General features: G+C 46.2%; 1 protein-coding gene across 1 annotated transcript in view; it reads right to left on the bottom strand.

The window, feature by feature from the left end:
- Hydin (HYDIN axonemal central pair apparatus protein) overlaps nt 1–21014 on the bottom strand; it is a 352204-nt gene that overhangs the window by 14437 nt on the left and 316753 nt on the right. The window contains exons 67-78 of the mRNA XM_055621008.1: nt 20877–20974; nt 19665–19857; nt 18392–18604; nt 17762–17900; nt 15352–15517; nt 12656–12803; nt 10622–10829; nt 9878–10099; nt 7818–7987; nt 3788–3986; nt 2488–2646; nt 578–855 (exon numbers count right to left, since the gene is read on the bottom strand). Of these exons, the coding sequence (XP_055476983.1) occupies nt 578–855; nt 2488–2646; nt 3788–3986; nt 7818–7987; nt 9878–10099; nt 10622–10829; nt 12656–12803; nt 15352–15517; nt 17762–17900; nt 18392–18604; nt 19665–19857; nt 20877–20974 (2193 nt within the window). The remainder of the gene's footprint in view (nt 1–577; nt 856–2487; nt 2647–3787; nt 3987–7817; nt 7988–9877; nt 10100–10621; nt 10830–12655; nt 12804–15351; nt 15518–17761; nt 17901–18391; nt 18605–19664; nt 19858–20876; nt 20975–21014) is intronic.

Below are 21014 nucleotides of genomic sequence, written 5' to 3'. Positions count from 1 at the left end.
CTTCCTTCCTTCCTTCCTTCCTTCCTTCCTTCCTTCCTTCCTTCCTTTCTTTCTTTCTTTCTTTCTTTCTTTCTTTCCTGTGATGCTGGAAATTAAATTCAGGACCTGGTACATGCTACATAATTGCTGCTCTACCACTGAACTGCATTCCTAGCACACTTCCCCTCCCCCTTAAAAAGGTTTCATGTAGCTCAGGCTTACCTGGCCTTGAACATACATAGCCAGAACTGCTTTGAACTCTTGATCCTCCTGCCCTACTTCCCAGGCCCCAAGCGCTGGAATTATAAGGTATATTACCATGCTGGCCCTTTTATTTTTTTAAAGACAGAGTACATTTTTAGATCCTCCTGCTTCAGAATCTCAATCATAGTATTAGCTGATAGTATTAGCTGTCTCGAGTTCTCGTCGAGATTGAGTTGGATGAACCATGTGACAGGCATATGCCAGTTTGTACCAATGTCCTCTGCCATGTAATCATGGTGGTGGCTATCACTGTGATGTTTCATTGGAGGCAAGGAATTCAGATATATAGATGTCTGCTATGGCCTCGAGGGGAAGCCACCACTGTCCATCCTACCTTGCACCCACGTCGCCTGTATTCAACATGAGAATGCGCCGCGTGGCTTGTGTCTGATGTACAACAGGACCGAAGGTAAGATGCTCCTGGTCCAGGGAAATCTCCAGGGCCTGACAGCAGCCGCTGAGGAGGAAGAGGGGACGCAGTAGTCCCATCCATTCCATGAACACTTCCTCAGAGAAAGGAGGGATGCGCTTCTTGGGGGCAAAGGTAACTTCCACTTTACAGACTTCTTTAGGCTTCAGGATGATATTGTGAAAGGGCTCCAAGGTGATGACCTGGACAGAAAGACAACAGAAGCTGATGGCAGGAAGGCATCCCAGGCCTCCGCACTGTGTAGTTTTGCTTCTGGGACTGTCTCAGCCCAGCGATCAAATCTCATATGTTACCATCTGGGTCATCTGTCATAAGTTACTCAAACCCTCCCCTTGACTTGCTCTTCAGCGAAGGGCAAGATCATGTCTGTAAAATGGGTAGCATATGACCAGGGACCCAACAAATGTTGGTTTCTTGTACTGTCCCATTTTTCAGCTCCTTGTGGGCATTTCATTCTTCCTTCCTCCTCCATGGTAGAGAAGACAGTAACAGGAAACATGAAACAAGAAACATGAATCCAGTACTTCTTAAGAAGTGCTTGTGGGTGGGAGGGTACCAGGTTAAATGAATTAAGCCAGATTCAGAAAGACAAAAATCCTATTTCTTCGCATATGTAGAATCTTGATTTAACACCCCCCCCCCCACACACACCATACAAGAAACAGGAGGGCTATGAACCAAGAGGAAGAGAAGGGAGGGGCCTAAGATAGCAATTGGAAGAAGGAAATGCAGAAGATTTGTATGCTTTTTCTCATATGCTGAATCTAGATTTAACATCTAAAACATGCACATGCGCGTGTGTGTGCACGTACACACACACACACACACACACACACACACGATGAGAAAGCAGAGGAGAGACTATCTGGGTGAGGATGGGACACTGTAAGAGTAAGTGTATAGGTACAGAAAAGGGCAGGTGGGGATGAAGAGGAAGACACACATATGTATTACACAGATAATTACACACATATGTATTTGTGTAACAATGTCATCACAAACCATTGTTTTGTATGCTAACTTAAACTATGAATAGTAAAGAGGAAGTACTGGGATCAATAAAAACCAACCCTATGGCTTGCTCAGGCTGGCTGACTCAGCGTCTCTGGAATGATATGGAACCTGCATTTTCTAAAATTCCCCGGGGTGACCTGGGTATCTGAAAAGTTCGGGAGCCAATGCATGAATTCCTGTCTGGCTGCCTCCTCCCTTAGTCCCAGTAAGAAACAAACCCAAAGCTACCCTGAGGACGGTCTTCTTCACATGCTCCAGAGCATGGAGCGGTTGGCAGGCAGATACAGTGGCTGCGGGGAGTGACGTGAGGGACAGAGGAGGGAACAAAACAGCAGGGCAGTTCTTGGGATGTCCCCAGTGACTCTGGGAGCCAGCCTGAGGTAATGGCTCAAGACAGGTCATTCTAACAACTCTGCTTGCTCTCTAAGGGACAATTTTATATAGGCATCTGGGGGTAGAGTTCACTGCCAGAGCACTTGTGCACCGAATGAAAGACCCTGGGTTCTATTCCCACCCTTGATAAAGAAACCATCCATGCAAGCAAGAAAATTGAGATGGCCAGACTGTGAATGGCCCTGAATGCCTAGGACTGAGGAGTTTGATTCTGGATTGATGAGGAAACGGGAACAAATTTTTCCTCTTTGTCTGGGTGATCAGGTGACGGCAGCCTCAGGATGAGATAATACTGACTGGGTTTCTTGCTCAGGCTGGCTTCACACAGCCAATTTTTCTGAATCCTGCAACATCCCCTATGGCTACCACCCCCCTTCCCAAAAGCCTCCCCATTTCCCTGCACTGACCTGGGCTTCCTGGAGCTCTGGGATGGAGAACATGACCGATTGGTTAAAGGTGATCTGGGCAAGGCTGTTGTTCACGAGGGAAACTGTTTTCTTTACAACCTGGCCTGGCAGGACGGCTCCTAGCTTCACGATCCTGTTGGCTGGGTCCAGAACTAGAATCTAGGTGACCAGAAAGAGAGTAGGAAGGCAGGGCTTGTCAGTCACTGTGGAGAACAAGCGCGATGCTTGTGTCCCATAGGAGCCAGGGCAGCTCCCTCTCTCAGTGACCTGCTTCAGGTTAGATGCACCTTCATTTCATCACTAGCTTTCACTAGCCCTGACAATAGAAACATGAGAACCCCTGAAATCTGTAGAAGAGATTTCCCTTCTTTTCAGTAACTCACCTCTGCCACTGTATTTAGAGCACACACACACACACACACACACACACACACACACACACACACACACACACACACCTGTGACTTTCTTTTATTCTCGGACTAGAAAAGCTCACAAAAGCCTCTTGGATTGTGGACCACATCCCTCAGGATAACCCAAATCTTGTTACTCATATTTGGCTCACAATGAATTATCTTTAATTCTCTGTGGAGCAAGAGCCATGCTTTTGACAGGGCATACCAGGTGGCAATGTCCTATGGCTCCTGCGGCTTGAGGAGAGGCGGCCACACAGCCCTCCCCTTGGTGGATTGTTGAAACATCCTATGCACTCTTGAGCATCTTGGATTCTCCTTTCAGACTTCTCCAAACTTCTGTTACAATACAAGTACTGCCACCAGACAAATACCACCAGATGCAGCTTCACACACCAGCAAGACAGGGGTGACTATCCAGACAGGACCACTGCCTATAGATCTGGGCCACCTGGCAGGAGAAGTTCCTGAATAATCCTGGGACCCAGGATGAGCTGGCTGAGAACATTCACCAGGGAGGGTGAGGAGGAGGGGTGGTTCACAGCTGGATCCTGTGTCTGAATAAGACATGCCCCCAAGTGGGACATTGTATCTGACATTTCACCAAGAACGTAGAACGTTTCTTTAGTGCTTGCAGTTGTCTGAGTTCATCAACACAGTGAATCTGGTTCTGAGTAAGACCTGAGATTCGCTTGATCGCAGTTTAAAATTTCCTTCCCACTTCCTATGATTAGGGACCCCATCTTGGCAGGGCTAGATAAGGGATGGAGCAATCCCAGGTGCAGAGGAGAGGAGGGGGTGGAGAGGCAGGTGGGCTCCCGTGGGCAAGAGTCTGGGAAGAGGAAAGGGGAGGGGGTGTTTCTGAAGCCCTGCCCACTGTCTCGTACCTTCATTTCTGTGCCTTTCCCTTTGACCTCCACCGTCTGTTGAGAAAGCCCATTGATTTCAAAGACGATGACTTCTCGGTAGTTGATAGCTTCCCGGGGGTAAAAGATGATGGGAATCTCCAGCGACTTCCCCGGCTTTATCACTTCCACGCTGAAGTTCACCTCAAGGTGTGGGGTGTTGGTGTACAAACAATCCAAGCTGGGGAAGACCAAGAGAAAGAGGTTTAAATGCCAAGGCAGACGGGAGGGACTAACCCTGCGCTTTCTGGGCTGATTTCCTAGGATCAGGGGAGTCACCAAAGAGCTGGAAGGGATGGCAGCGATGAGCAGCTCACGTTCCTCAGGGCGCAGCCAAGTGACTCAGCCTGTCACATCCTGAGATGCAGGTGGGAGCAGGTCACAAACCCAAAGGCCCATGTTTTCACCTCATTGATGCTCTGTTTCTTGGAAATGTCTCTCAAAGTTTTGCACTCTCTCGCCAGGGGGCAGTGCTTCAGAAGTCCCTGGCTGACAGTGCTCCTGGTGGAGTTCAGCCTGTGCTCCAGAGTCAGACAGACAGGAGTCTGGATTGGGATCAGCCAGTAACTAGCTATGCGACTTGGGAAAACTGCTCAGGCCATTTGGACCTGTAAAATGGGCTCAGCGGCAGCTGCTTCTTATGGTTGTTGTAGGTACCATTTTTTCCTTTTTTAAATTTTATTTTAATTAATTACAGTTTATTCACTTTGTATCCCACCTGTAGCCCCCTTCCCTATCCCCTCCCAATCCCACCCTCCCTCCTTCTTCTCCTATGCCCCTCCCCCAGTCCAATGATAAGAGGAGGTCCTCCTCCCCTTCCCTCTGACCCTAGTCTATCAGGTCTCATCAGGACTGGCTGCATTGTCTTCCTCTGTGGACTGGTAAGGCTGCCCCCCCCCCCCTCAGGTGGAGGTGATCAAAGAGCCAGCCCATGAGTTCATGTCAGAGACAGTCCCTGTTCCCTCTTGGGAACCCTCTTGGACACTGAACTGCCATGGGCTACATCTGTGCAGGGGTTCTAGGTTATTTCCATGTATGGTCCTTGGTTGGAGTATCAGTCTCAGAAAAGACCCCTGTGCCCAGAGGTTCTGTTGCTCTCCTTGTGGAGCTTATTTTTTTTTAAAAATTATATTATTTCAAATAACTTAAGAAAGATTTATCTTATCTTCATTTTTATATGTATGGGTGTCTTGCCCGTGTGTATATATGTGCACTGTGTATGCCTGGTGCCCTCACAAGTTGGAAGATCATCTCCGTCCTACTCCCCTGGGGAAGAAGGCACCTAGATTTTCTAGCAAAACTTCCCCTCATCTTCCTGCTGTGTGTTTAAAGAGAGAGCCCAGCTAACTGGATGCACAGAGCTCAAGGCCTTAAGGAGACCAAGATGATATCAAACTGTGAAAGAAAGACTATCGGTAGATGAGATTAAGATTAGAATATTATTTTTCTTTTGTGCATGTGAGTGTTTGCCGACATGTATGGATGCATACCATGTTCATGCCAGAGGTCAGAAGAGGGTGTTGGATCCCCTGGAACTGGAGTTACGGACTGTTGTGAGCCATCGTGTGGGTACTGGGAACGGAATGTGGGGCCTCTGCAAGAACAGCAAGTGCTCTTACTCACAGAACCGTCTCTTTGGCTCAGCAGAGAACATTTTAAATTCTTATTTGAAACTAAGCAACACTCCTGCAATTTAATATCTGGAATAAGAAAATTTGCACAGCAGCAGCAGCAGCAGCAGACAGTAACTGGACTGAGTTCCAGACATTGTCCAAAGTTCTGCTTCCAAGTGTGCTCTCCTGCTTCAGGCAAGGAGACAGAGGCACAGAGAATTTAACAATTAAAAATGTGGGCTTGACATGGTGGTACATATCTATAATCCTAATAATTAGGAGGATAAGATATGAGGATCATGAGTTCGAAGGCCAGCCTGGGCTACACAGTGAGACTCCATCTCAAAACTAACAGAAAATACACAGCCCTCCCACGAACAACAGAAACAAAGAAAGTAAAATAAATGTTCTCAGCATTGCAGCCAAGAACGAGCTGATATTTGAACTGGGATTTGTGGTAGGGACAAGACACATATAGTGATTAAAGTTGAAGTTAATTAAAATAAATTAAATTAAAATAAAGTTCTTCGGTCACACCAAGCCGTGTATAGGTGAAGGCCATCATACTGGACAGTGCAGAAAACAATGTTTCCCACTGTAGAATGTTCTCTGAAAGACTGCTGCAGGGATTTGCCCATGAACACAGGTCAGTGGCTGAACTTGATTCTCCTTCACTAGGCCTGGAAAGAGACCTGGACTGAAATGTTTTACAGGGACGATGCAGACAGGCTGGGTTTGATTTGGAAGATTCAGGCTCAGTACAGACTTGGCATTTACTACCGAGCAGTTGATGTTTTTTTGTTTTTTTTTTTTAAATTTTATTTTTCTTTTTAGTTACATTTTGTTAACTCTGTGTCCCAGCTGTATCCCGCTCCCTCATTCCCTCCCCAACCCCACACTCCCTCCCTGGTCTCCTCCCTGCCCCTTTCCAAGTCCACTGATAGGGGAGGACCTCCTTCCCTTTCATTTGACCCTGTTTTATCAGGTATCTTCAGGGCTGGCTGCAAAGTCCTCCTCTGTGGCCTAACAGACTGCTCCTCCCCTGGGGGGGGGTGTCAAACAGCCTGCCCTTGAGATCCTGTTAGAAATAGTCCGTGTTCCCTTACTTTGGAAAACTACTTGGTTACTGAGCTACCACGGGCCACATCCAAGCAGAAGTTCTAGGTTATATCCATAGATGGTCCTTGGTTGAGTGTCAGTCTCAGAAAAGACCCTGTGCCCAGATATATTTGGTCCTTGTAGAGCTCCTATCCTTTCCATATCATACTAACCTCCCTTCTTTCATATGATTCCCTGCACTCTGCCGAGGGTTTGGTTATGAGTCTTAGTGTCTGCTTTGAAACACTGCTAGGTAGAGTCTTTCAGATGCCTTTTGTGGTAGACTCCTGGCAGTTGATGTTTTAAACCCTCTAAACCAGCAGCTCTCAACCCACGGGGTGTGAACTCTCTGTGTGTGGGGGTTGCCTATCCGATATTCTGTACACCGGATATTTACATCATTACTCATGACAGTAATGAAATTAAAGTTAAGAAGCGGCAACGAAATAATTTTATGGTTGGGGGTCACCCCAACATGTCACAGCACTAGGAGGGTTCAGAATCACTGCTTTCTGATTTCTGATTTCTAATTAGTCATTCCTAATTATTGCACAAGGAAACGAAACGGAAGCTCCAGGACTTTGCATTAGGCAGTCACATGGCACAGCCCTCTACGAATCAAGAACAGGATGTTTAGCAGGTAGCTCACAGATGCCCACTTTTCATATCAATGGTGGGGCCAGGGACCCAGGATTCATACGATCTGTTTTGGACTCTTTTCCAGCATTTCTGTCTTGGCAGGATGAGCTAGCTAGCACTACCTGTCAGCTTGACACAGCCTAGAATCACCTGGAAAAACGTTTTAATTGAGTAAATGTCTTCAGCAGGTTGGTCTGTGGGTGTGTCTATGGGGGACTGTCTTGACTGTTAACTGATACAGGAGGGCCCAGCCCACTGTGGGTGGCACCATCCTTACGAAGGCGGTCCTGAGCTATATGAGAGGGTGAGCCAAACATGAGCCTGAGCCATGAGGTGAGCCACGAAGCAGCCCACCTCCATGGTTTCTGCTCTGCTTCCTTGGTTGTGAGTTCCCCATTTGAAGGCAATGCTATGGCGAGAAGCAAGCAGTCCTGGCTTCAGATTCCTGCCCCCGAGTTCCTGCTTTGTCTTCTCTCAATGATGGAGCGTGACTTGGATGTGTCAGATGAAATAAACCCTCTCCTCCCCTAAGCTGCTTTTGGTGAGGGTGCTTTATTACAGAAATAGAGATGAAACTAGAAGACAGGACTTCACCTGGGTGGAGTCTGTAGAACCCCCACGTTGCTACAGAATCATCTTGCCTCTCTCTGAAGACTGCTTACCTCATAGATGTTTCTTCTTTGTTGGTGATAACGAGGATTTGTTTGTATGGGGGCATCCCTGGTTGGTAGATGAAGCAAGTCCCAAAATTGTAGCTGGTGAAGGAGAAGTGGATAGCTGGGCTCACAGCACAGCCTAAGATGTTGCATGTGAATGTGGGGCCGTGGTTGATCTGCAAGGAGAGATGGGCCAGGGGACTGCAGTTAGAGGCAGGACGACAGTGCAGCTGCATCCAGGTGCTTTACAAGTCCCAGGTTTCAGGGCGCCACCTCTAGAGAGTGTGGTTTCAATAGGTTTGAGTTTATTTGCTTACAATCAGCTACTCTAACTAGAACCCACATTGGTTCTTGCTTTGTTCCTACAGCAATGGGTGAGCTTGAAGGCAGAATGGTTGGCAGAAATGGCTAGTTTATCATACAGGGTGGGACTGTGGTTGCCAGTCCTAGGTAGAAGGCTTGATTTTTCATCTTTCCTTGTGTTTCAGGTTAGCTATTGGTGGACTGAGTTCTGTCATTGGGTTGTAAATAAAAAATAAAAGGGAAGCTATATGGTGATGTTGCACCCCTTTAATTCCAGCTCTTGGGAGGCAGAGGAAGGGAGAACTCTGTGAGTTCAAGTCCTCCCTAGTCTACACATCTAGTTCCAGGACAGCCAAAAAACCCTGTCTCAAAACAATAACAAACAAACAAACAAACAAAAACCAACCAACCGAACAAACAAAAAACTCAAAATAAACAGAGAGAGAGAGAGAGAGGAAAAAAGATAAGGAGAAGGGGAGTGTTTCTTATCTTGACTAAATAGGCAAAGTCATTATCTATTTAATGTGGATGGGTGCTTTACTTGCATGTGTGTGGTATCCGTGGAGGCCCAGGGACAGGGATTACAGTTTCCAGCTGCCATAGGGGTTCTAGGAAATGAACCCAGGCTCTCTGGACAAGCAGCCAGTGCTCGTAGCCACTGATATGTTTCCCCAGCCTGTGGAACAAGGTCTGTTATCTTCTTGGTCTCAGCCTGGAGAGCTGGAGGTGGGAACTGATGGCCTCCTCAGCAGCGTCTCACCCCCAAAGATCTGTACGTGCTACTGTGATGCACGGCTGCCTTGATGCCAGGGAGTATGCTGACACTTTTCAAAGCCCCCTGGAAGCAGATGCTCCTCTAACTTGCCCCTTGTTTGTCCCTAAGTGTCACTGTCACCTTAGGCAGCTGCGACTGTTTAATAGTGGTCACTGGTTATTCTGGACACATGTCCTATAAGAAAAGAGGGTATAAAACGGCCAGACTTTGATTTGGTTGAAATGAAAATAAGCCCTGTGAGTAGAGGTTCCCATTGGACTTCTAGAATGGGGACCGGTGAGATGGCTCATGGGTAAAGGGCATGCACACACGCACGAACCTCTACGTTGGGAAAATAATGTCAGTTCTTTTACAATGGAGCTTTTGAGGCAGTCCAAACCCACTCTTCCTGCTCCAGTGGCTAAGCGCTTACCTGTCTATATGCTCATTGAAACACTCTTGATTTTTAAGACTACTGCAGAGAAGGGGGTGGTGGGTGGATGGGTGGTTGTTGTGGTGGTAGTGATGGTGGTGATGGTGGGGTTGAAGATGGGAACTCGGTAAACTGAAATACTATAGACCTCATTGTTTTTATGGCTCTGTAGTCCTTCTGGGATGAATGCCCCTAGGATGGTCAATTTCTAGAGTTTTGAGAAAGTTGGTTTTGTGAGTGTCGTCCTTGCAGTCAGAATGCGTTTTTCAGATGTCCTTCTCTGGCACCCTCCTGACAGTGCCATTCTTGGGTTTTCATTTGATACCTTATCTTGGAAAGTGTTGTGTGTATATATGTTCCCTGCCCCCTCCAGCTCTCTCACTTATGTTAATGTCTCGTAGTAGCACAGCGTGTAGATGGTCCATTGCTTTTCAATTGATGCTGGTGAGGCCTCTGTTCTAGAAAGTGTGAGCGCTGTTTCCGAAACAACCACTCTGCAGGAGCTGCTGGAGGTAGCCAGCTGGAGCAACATGTCACGGATCCCTTTGGCGTTTGGAAAACGTCAAATGGTCTCACCTTGATTTTGAGTTCTATGCCCTTCAAGACGCACTTCTGATACGGTTGGAAAGACAGGTTGGCCGGTTCAGACTGACCCACATCTACACTGTTGTCGGTGGGTGTGAAGTCCAAGTACTGCAATAGGGATTTGGGCCCAGAGAGCTCTGCCTGGTAGCTGAAGTTGAACTTGCCAGTGTTGATGAAGCTGAATTCACACAGAACACATTCATTTAACTGTACCTGAGAGGCAGGGAGAACAGTGCAGTCAATGGAAGATCCACAGATCCCTTGTCTAGGGAGGAATGTTCTTTGGGATATAAGGATGGAGAGTGATATTGATAAGCTAGGTGTTATCATCTGAATGGAATTGTACCAAGTATAGGGGTCTTATATCTCAAGTATGAGTTGGTAATTTAATTCTTAGACCTTTCCTGGTAGTGAAGAATCTTTCCTGTTTGTTTAATGCAAGTGTTCACGTCCCTCCCTACCATATTTGTCCTCTAAAAAGTAAAAAATAAAAACATTCACGTCACAATTACATAATCCTGAGGATGGGATCTGTTGTTTGCCTGGTCTCTCTAGTATTTGAGACAGAAAGACTCAGCTCATACTCAGTGCATCACAGCCCCTAGGTAAAGGCGGAGCCCCTAGGTGAAGGTGGAGCCCTTAGGTAAAGGTGGAGCCCCTAGGTGAAGGCGGAGCCCCTAGGTGAAGATGGAGCCCCTAGGTAAAGGCGGAGCCCCAGTCCTTGATACCCCTTACATCATAGAAGTTGATGGTGTTAATCTCGTTGGATGTCAAGAGGATGGTGGAGCCTGTCCTGTCCCTGCACTTGACCCCAGCATTCATAGTGTAGCCTTCGGCCTTGACATTGAGGGTTAGAGGCTGGGCTTTCTTCTTTACATTACAGATCAAGTTAAAGTTCACATCTCCTTCTTGCTTCGGTGTGAAGAAAATATCAACTGGGAACCTGGTTGGGAAACAAGACAGCAGATTAACTGACTAAGAAGGCCTGTGAAAATACAGTAAGACAAGAGTACACTAGATTATTAGACACACTATGAGCAAAACCCACCATAAACATCACTCCAAATTAAGTGAATTTAAAAGATTTTTCCATGTAAAGGTAGATACTGCTTTGGATTCATAGACACAAGACAAAGAAAAGGCTATGGACATGAGAATAAACATATTGAGATGAAAATTTAGATTGGGGCTGGAGAGACAGTTCAGCAGTTAAGAGCACTGGCTGCTCTTCCAGAGGACCAGGGCTCAATTCCCAGCACCCACAGGCTGGCTCACAATTGCCTGTAACTCCAGCCCTAGGGAATCTGATGCTTTCTTCTGGCCTCATCAGGCATGCACACATATGGTGCACAGACATACATGAATGCAAAATACCCATAGAAACATTAAAAAACCCTTAGAATTCTTAATGCCCCATAATTAATCAAGAAAACAAACACTATAGACTCAGACTAGAGATGAAATTATTTTTATTTATATCCTAGAGTTGGGAGAAGTTTTAATTTTATTTCTTTAAATCTTACAAAAAAACTTTTGGTCTGTAGATTTTAGTATGTTTATCCTATATAATATGGCTAATATCCACTTATAAGTGAGTATATGCCACGCGTGTCTCTCTGCTTCTGGGATACCTCACTCAGGATGATCTTTTCTAGTTCCATCCATTTGCCTGCAAATTTCCATTGTGTAAATGTACTATAATTTCTGTATCCATTCTGTGGATGACGGACATCTAGCTTGTTTCCAGATTCTGGCTATTTTGAATAAAGCTGCTATGAACATAGTTGAGCAAATGTCCTTGTATGCAAGGAGGACCCTAGGGAAGATGCTTAATTCTCATTCAGAAGGAAAAAACAGGATAGACACTGGAAGTGTTAGAAGAGTAGGAACAGGGCAAGAGCCTACCACAGATGTCCTCTAAAAGACCCCAACCAGCAGGGGATGGAAGCAGATGCAGAGACTCACAGCCATTAAACTTTGGACAGAGCTCAGGAGTCTTATGGAAGAAGGGGGATATAAAAGGACCTGGAGGGGACAGGAGCCACACAAGAAAACCAGCACACCCCCCCACCCCCCCACTGGGCACTGCAGACACTGATGCATCAACCGAGGACCATGCATGGAGAGGATCTAGACCCCCTGCTCAGATGTAGCCCATAGACAGCTCAGTCTCCATGTTTGTTCCCTAATATTAGGAGAAGACACAGTCTCTGACATGAACGCGGTTGCCTGTTCCTTGATCACTCCCTCCTGGTGGGGCAACCTAGCCAGCCCACAGAGGAAGAGGATCCTGGCAGTCCTGATGGGACCTGATGGGCTAGGGTCAGACAGTAGGAGAGGAGGACCTCCCCTATCAGTGGACTAGGGGAGAGAGATAGGCGAGGAGCAAGAGGGAAGGAGGGTGTGATCGGGAGGAGATGAGGGAGGGGGCTACAACTGGGATACAAAGTTAATAAATTATAAATAATAATAAAAAAGAAATAAAAAGCTCTCTCTCTCTCTCTCTCTCTGTGTGTGTGTGTCAGTGTGTGTGTACATCAACAGTATGTGTGTAGAAGAAAACAATGTGTGCAAGTCAGTTCTCTCCTTCCACCATGTGGGTTCTGGGGATTGAACTCAGGTCATCAGGTTTGGATGGCAAGTGCCTTTACCACTGAGTCATCTTGATGGCCGAGGGAAGATGTTGCTGAATGAATCTCCCTACTTCATTCTATTGGCTGGCAGGCCTGAGACCCTGCCACGCAACTAGAGGACTTCGTTTTTGCTCACCTAGTCAGTGGAGGGATCCAACCTTCCATGGGACATACAACCAGGTTGTTGCTGAACCCTTCGGAATAGCGGGAGTTGTCCTGGAAGGCAAAATTGAACCCATGCTCCTCCTTGTTGATGATCTGCACTGTCTCTCTGGCTTCTCTGCCTGGGGAGGAAACACCAGCCATCAGCAAAGGCCTCTTGCTTGCTCAACGAGGCACTGTAGCAGACAGTGCCTCACGCCTAGGAGGAAGGCTTCCCAGGGCGACCTCAGCAGCGTCCCGGGGACTCCTCAGCCACTGACCGCCTCATTTCCTTCCTTTCGCTTTCCCACTGGGCTTTCCTGCGCAGGGTTCTCACTCATTATTTTGTGTTTAAGCGTTAAAACAGTTATTTTCCTACAAAACCTAGGATGACCTTATCCAGTTCTCTCCCTTCCTCAGGATTTAAATCCCTTTAGGATTTAAGCCTATCGAATTTAGCAAATAACTTTCATTAACAGAAATGTGACCCAAATATTACTTGGGACATGGATACACATACACATAGACACACAGACACACACACACACATACACACATACACACATACACACATACACATACACACACACACACACACACACACACACACAGGCACGCACGCAAACATGGAATCTATCTAAAAATAAAGTTTAACTGTGCATCCTTTGCAACCCTAGCTGGTATTCTAATTGAAATTTGATTAAATTTGAAATTTAAATTTGATTAAATTAAAATTTGATTAAATCTAATTGAAATTGGCATTTAATTTTCAGAGAACTAACCAAATATTTAGCTCTTATTTGGAAGCATTTTAATGACACCTAATTCTTAACAGGTAGGTCTTGGGAATTGGATTTATCTTTGGCTATTGTACATTAGCTAGCAGTAAATAGTTTTTATTTTTCTTTTTGCTTCCAGGCGTTCACAGCCAAAAGGGCTGATTTTTTTTTTTTTTTGCACATTTGTCTCACTCACTTTACCAAATTACCTTGATGCTAATAGTTTCTCTCATCTCTTGAGGCTTCACGTATACAGAGTGATCAGCTACAGCAAGTTAGATTATTAGTTTTTCTTTCTTCATTAAGGTTAATACCCATTATGCTTATTTTTTTGATTTTTAATATTTGTTAAAATCTCTAAGAAAAGTTCAGGTACAGAGGTGTTAAGTACTTTTGTGCTAAACTCATTTTAATTCAAGTAGTTTCAGGGGTTTACTATAGGACTCTGCTTGCCTCTTGCTTTAGATTAATATTTTTCATGTTTTCCTTTCAACTCATGCTTTCTTACTGGAGTTTTTGAGGGCTGGGATAGGGAGGGACTTTTGACGAATTTTAGCAATGACTTTTGTGTTGGTTTGAATAGGAGTGAACTCCATAGACTCAGGTGTGTGAATGTTGGCCACAGGGAGTAGCACTATTAGGAGGTGTGGCCTTGTTGGAGGAAGTGTGTCGCTGTGGAGGCGGGGCTTTGAGGTCTCCTCTGCTAAAGCTACATCCACGTGGTACACAGTCCCCTTCTGCTGCCTGAGGATCCAGATGGAGAACTCTCAGCTCCTTCTCTAGCACCATGTCTGCCTGCTTACAGCCATGTTTCCTGACACCATGAAAATGGAATAAATCTCTGAAGTGTAAGCCAGTCCTAGTTAAATGTTTTCCTTAATAAGAGTTGCCTTGGTCATGGTGAGTCTTGACAGCAATAAAACCCTAGCTAGAACAACCTTTTAACATGATCATATGGTTCTTCTTTGTTGATATAATGACGATACTGAAATCTGTATCATTGGATTCTTGAGTTAAACTTTTCATATAGCTTGTCTTACTATCAAGAATACTGTCTGAAGAAACATCTAATGAATCTCTTAAAAATTCTTTGGCCTTAGATGCATTTTACATACCCACTCATATCCGTATGAAAGACAGATAGAGTTGTAAGGTATCTGACGGTCACTTTCTTTACGTCACATGTCTCCCCTGGAATGTTAGCATCTCAGCATCTACTGTATTCCTATTCTTTCTACCTGCTGCATTTCTTTCCTATAACATGTGACTTACTCTGACTTACTATGTATTTTACCTAGTTTTTGTTATTGTATTAGGACGTAGACCTCATGGAGTGAGGGCCTTGTGATTTATTTTAGCGTATTCCAACTCACAGAGGAGTATTTGGGCCAAATTGGTCTCTCTTTACCCTCTATGATGGAGATCCAAGCAGGGTGTTGTGCACGCTTGACAAGTACTTTGCCACCGAGCTATACTTCCACTCCAGCCCGCAAACAGTGATTTCTGAACCCAGCAAGTGCGTGAAGAGAAGGTTGGGAAATCTGAACATTGAGGAACAGACCAAGCAACAAACAATCATAGCCCACAACCTGGAGATAGAGGGGCGTTTACCAAACAGGAAGCTCGGAAGATGAACAGAGTCGGTGACGGTCCTACAGCAACCTACTCAGGAGGATGGACAAAGCTTCAAAGTGTTTTCACGCTGTTAGGGTGTGGCTGCCCAGGACAGTCGATGGAAATGAGATGGAGAGGGAACTGTCGTGTGGCTCTCTGGTAAGTGACAGAGGCTTTGTGACGTTTTTCTGAAAGGTCCCAAGGGCAGCGCCGCACTCCTGTCTGCACCTGGAGCACTCGCTCACCTAAGGAAGGCCATACCGACTCAAAATGGAAAAAACTGCCAGGGCCACCTTACCGATGAGGAGAGAGCTGAAGTTGAGGTGCGACTTGTCAAGAGAGATGAGCGGGTCTGTGGTTTTGCCCACCAGCAGGAAGGGGACTGAGATATTGTGCTCTGGGATGGAGAATGTCCAGAATGCTTCTGTGATGTCCAGGTGAATGGGCACGAACTGGAACACGATCTACGGAGACAATTCAGAAAAGGACAGTGAGAGACATTTTTTTCCTGCCCCTTTGGAGACCTACAGGCACGAGGGCCACAAGAAGTGACATTTTCCCAGGTTATCATTACTGTCTAAAGTAGGTATGGCTCAGTCAGCAATGTCAACCTGTTTGCCCTGCCTTTTGGGGAGCATCATCATCTACCCCATCCATAGCCCCTGTTGATGTCATACTTGTCATACTCTGTGCCATGGCATGGTTGTGCCATGGCACATGGCATGGCTGTAGCACAGTGGATAGAACTGGCGCCCATACAAAGAAAAGACCATCCACATGTCTGTCAACAGGCTAGCATAGAGCCCAATTCAGTCTCATTATCAGATCTCTCTCTCTTTCCACTCTCTCATTTTGTTTGCCTGCCTGCCTGTCTGTCCATCTCTGAAGTTGATGGACATGAAAATAAGATAGTGGGCTGGATGGTGGTGACTCTTATGAGGATGGATGCCGTGAGGGTGAGCTGGGCCATGGCATGCCACAATCTATTTGCTAAATGAAGATACAGAGGAACAGAAACATAACTAATGAAGAGGGGAAGGAACTGGTTTGATAGAGAAAATAGAGCAGGCTGCTAGAAAAAAGCGTGAAGACCCAAAAGGAAAGCCCGTTCTCAAAAGCTGCCCTAGTGCTCTGCCCTTCCCACTGGGGCTAAGCCAAGCGAGTCTCTTTATACTTGGTCCATAAGGGTTGAACAGAACAACAGAATTGGCCATGACAATGGCAAGATAATGCAGGAGAGATGTTCTCACCAGCACAAGCTTGGATGACAGTTTCTTCAACTTACCCCTCTAGGAATTGGGCAGGGGCTTGGATACATTTCTGAGCTATGGAGAAGGAATACATCCAAGCAGAACCACAGCTCTGGTGGACCCAGCTCCCCATCCTACGTCCAAGCAGGAGCACAGCTCTGGTGGACCCAGCTCCCTATCCTATGTCCAAGCAGGAGCACAGCTCTGGTGGGCCCAGCTCCCCATCCTACGTCCAAGCAGGAGCACAGCTCTGCTGAACCTAGATCCTCATCCTACGTTGAACTAGATGGCTAGGCACTGTTAACATGCAGAAGCCAAGTGGAGAGTCTACAGATAGGCTTCATTTGGTTCGGGAAGGGTTAAAAAATGATGAGCTAACTACCAATATGCAGGATAGAGAGATTCACATTGAAATATAGAAATTTGATGTTCCCAGCCAAATCTAGGGGTACAGAGCACCCTGGGTCTATTTGTCTGTGTGATAATCATCTGCCAGAGAAGGTTTAGACCTGGTGAGCCTTGGAGCCAGAACTGTTAATCACCCTCCCTATTGCTTGCTTTGTTCACTTGGGTAACTTTACCAAAGGCATTAAGTTTTTTTAAACTTATTTTTAACTATGTGTATGTATGTGTCTATTTGTGGGTATGTGCATATGATTGCAGGTGCCCACAGAGGCCAGAGGTGACGGACACCATTTAGAGCTGGAGTTACAGGGCTGTAATGGGTTCGGAGAACTGAACTTGGGTCCTTTCCAAGAGGGCAAAAAGCATCTTAACTGCTGTCTTTCCAGCACCAACACCAGCATTTTAATTATATTTTTATTTACGAATCTCTCTCTGTGTGTATGTGTAGGTGCGTATGTGCTGAGCACACACATGGAGGTCAGAGGATGACTTGTGGGAATTGGCTCTCATCTTCCACCATGTGGGTGTCAGGGTTGGCAGCAATCACCCCGACCTACTGAGCCATTTCTCCAGCTTCCTGAAGGCATTTGCATTCATAATTCTCATTTCATGGATTTATTGCTATGTATAAGTGTCTCTGTAGAACTTACTGGCCATGGCACAGTCACATCTAAATCAGATCCTCTGCCCTATATTATTGTTAGAGACTTTAGGACCAAGGTGTACAAGTTAGGACTCTGTTCTTACATTTTGCCTTTTTCCCTGGGAAAGTAAAAGACATACCCCTTTGCTGTTGTCAGTCTTTTAGATACAGATATCCTCATACCATGAGCCCAGGAATCCCCAGAGATTTATGCCTGGTTCCCCTTTGCTCCTTGAATATTCCCACAAAATCCCTGCAAATACCATGGCTTTCTGCAGAGCCATCCAAGAGAACCCAGGCCTCTCCTTCTCACTGGGATTGTACATGCTAGCCACTCAATAAATACAATGACTCCCATCAATGCTATGCAGAGATGGCTAGAATTGTGGGGTTCCCATCCACACACAAACCTCAGCTTTCTTCTCAGGGTGGATGACACCCTTCTCTGTAAGACACACAAAGGCTGGAGGGTGCTGGAGGCTTTCTGTTTCTTCAGAGGTCCAGCAGAAAGAGTAGGTGCTGTTAGTCGGGTTCAGAATTGTAAAGGTCCTGGCCAAAGGGGGAAAAAAAATTGACAGCAAAAAGTGAGGGAAGGTATTGAATACAAATTCAAGAAAATTTCTGTAGATCCCATAACGATTGGTCAGTCTCCCCCTGGGAACCAGAAGTGATCTGAGAACTTCCTTACTGTAGAAATAAAGATGCCACCTCTCCCTGCCCCCGGACCTAACGGGCAATGAGTGTTCTGGACTTTGTAGTGTTTATTCTCCCAGGGCCACATGTGTCAAGGGGTGCTCTGTGGTCAAGGTGGGGAATGCACCTTTATATATACGCCAGATTTCCCCCACTGTCAGAGCTATGGACATGGAATCCACTTCATTTATGTACCAATTATCTGGGGTTACAGCTCTAGAACAACCCCCAGGACATCAAATTTGCTTCTAGGCATCAGTACAGCTGGGTTTTCTGAATTCTTCATCTGAGCTCTTCAGAAGGACTGACTGGCGTGAGTTCAATCACTGCAAACCCACATGACTCACCGGAGATTCTTTCCTCCTATTCCCACGCTGATGAACTCAATCACTCGGGTATTTGGATCAATTGGCCCAGCTCCTGGTCCTCGGAGCTCTGGGTTGCGCCGATGGCCGCTGATGTAGTCTGATTCCTTCAGGTCAAAATGGCAGACTGGAAGGACGCTTCGCCCTTTTGTTTGCAAAACAGGGCCTTGCTCTCCAGATGGCAGGTTGGGAATGCTAAAATGATAAGATTGGTTTTTTTTACTTTGATTTTATATTCTGTTGTTGCTTTCTTAGTTGGTGGGTAATAGTTGTCCTGTCCACCAGAATGTGAGTTCCATGTGAGTAGGGGTAGGCTTGTCCTGGTCAGCAGCAATACCAGACTGGGCCTTACTAGCACATTTTTCATGGCAGGTGCTCATTAATTAATTGTTAAATGGATGAGTGGGTTGAGTATGAGGATCCTGAATTGGGGTCCCTCTGTGTACTTACCATGCAGCTCCAAGTTTTTCCCTATCAGTGGTTAGGTGTAAAGGAGTGCTTACCCTCCGGGTCTGCTCTTAGGCATCAGTAGATTATAGAGGAGGAACTGGAAATCCTAAAAGAATTGCCCCAAGAACCTTGTAGAAGGTAATGCATGTGAACAGATTTAGGCCCAGGGCCGAGCCCTGGTGTAGCAGAGGTCTCTCTGGTATAAGATCAGGGAAACTCTGACAGTTTATGAAGGTCTCTGTGACCCTGGGGCAAGGCTTCATGAAAATTCCCCTACAGGGCAGGTGTTCTCTTTGGAATCTCTCCTGGAAGAAGGTACCATGTCTGGGACTTTCACTGATATATGTATGAAGTATGTATGCATGCTTATTTTTTTCTCTCTCACTGGACACCAGACCAGGTCCACCAACCCCACATCCCTTTTATTTTTATTCATGAAGATTATTGTGGGCCAGGCACTGCTTTAAGCTTTTTGCTTAAATTAGCTCATTTGTATCCCAAATAATTCTACATGGTAAGGGTTACTGCTTGCATTTTATATATGAGGCAATGGAGTCTCAGAGAATATAGAAGGAAGCTTTCCCAAAGGGTAGAAGCTGCCTGGCTGCAAATTACTTTTAGTTAGTGGAGTTCTGTATGTGTCCAGGAAGGGGAAAGGAGGCAGGTGAGAGGGATGGGAGAGGTTGATGAGCAAGGCTTCGGCCAGGTTCTCCTTGTTCTCCAAAGGTGACCCTTTTAGACCCTTGGGCTCTGTGAGCTGTCGAGGGTTGGATGGAAGAGCTGCTTGGGGAACACATCTCCTTACTGGCAGTACAGGGTGCTCTCAAACTCTGCAACGTCCAACGGGGAGAACTTTATTTTGAGCTTCTGAGTCTTCCCTACAGGCACGGCGCCTGAGGAGGGCTCCACCGAGAAGGGTGAGTTTTCTGGCCAGTGGTCCAAGGCGCTGTCCAGGGTGCTGCCCGTGCCCTGACTCAGCTGGTCTTTTTGATTGGAACCTGAGGAGGATGGAGAAAAGTGATAATTCTGCAGTGGCAATGGAGGCAGCTTGCTCATGAGTCCTTAGGGGCCTTCTGGGATATCTGAGGACCCATGCCTTACAGGAGGTATGCTTAACACTGGATGTGAGTAGAAAGGAATCAACTCATCTGTCACAGGTGACTTGTGAAAGAAAGACACTTCTATTCATTTTATGGTGTTTTTAGGTTTGTTTCCTTTTGGCTCAGGGGGAGTGGATCAAGAAAGGGCTTGTGGATCTTGTGTACCAAGGTAATGGGCTATGGATAAAATCTGTGGAGAACCACAGCTCTAAAGAGCATTTACAAAGTGGGAGTCTGTGGATAAAAGCCCATCTGAAAAATGTGTGAATCTCCATATTTGAAATAGCAGCGACCACTTTATTTAGCTATCAGGTGCCAGGCCCCGTTTTAGAGCTTCATGCATATCAGCTATGCACTTTGGTGTAGGCATATATTTCTTTTGGGAAGATGACTCAGTTTTTCTTTAAAAGATATTTATTTTATTTTTATGTGTGTGTGATTTTTCTGCATGTATGCATGTGCACCACATGCATTCTGGTGCTACAGGGATCAGAAAAGGGCATTAGATTTCCTGGAACTGGAGTAACATACAGTTGTAAGCCACCATGTGGGTGCTGGGAATTGAACTTGAGTCCTCTATAAGAGGCACAAGTGCTCCCAACTGCTGGGGTATCTCCCTAGCCCATGCTTGTTTTCCGGTGGTCTGCAATCTTGCAGGGGGCTGAGAACTAGAAGCCGAAACTCCTAGTGATATACAGTGATATAGGCCAGCTCTCTGGTGGGACTGTAGAAGGGCCTGGCCAGGGAGTGTGGGAGGAGAGGAGGTCAAGCCACTCGTCTCTCAGCCCACAAAGCCCAGGCTCTGCCATCCATCCCTTAGCTACCCAGGAGGCTGTGTGAGCAATGCTGGCCTCTGAGACTTTTCTGTGAGTGGTGACTCAGGTCAGGCCCTGGGGTTTATTTGGCATTGAGTTTACCTTGATTTTCTGGCATGGCAAAAGTGACCGCCTTGGAGATGTCTTCACAGGTCCAGCTGAATTCTAATCGCACCTGTCCTGTGTTGACGAGGTCAAACCTGTGGGTAGACCAGGAGCAGATTTCAGAATGTGCCGTCC

The sequence above is a fragment of the Psammomys obesus genome, unplaced genomic scaffold (genome assembly GCF_907164565.1).
Source record: "Psammomys obesus unplaced genomic scaffold, mPsaObe1.curated_primary_1811, whole genome shotgun sequence".
NCBI lineage: Eukaryota > Metazoa > Chordata > Mammalia > Rodentia > Muridae > Psammomys > Psammomys obesus.
The sequence above is the reverse complement of the archived record's forward strand: the minus strand, read 5'-3'. Positions and strand labels throughout refer to the sequence as shown.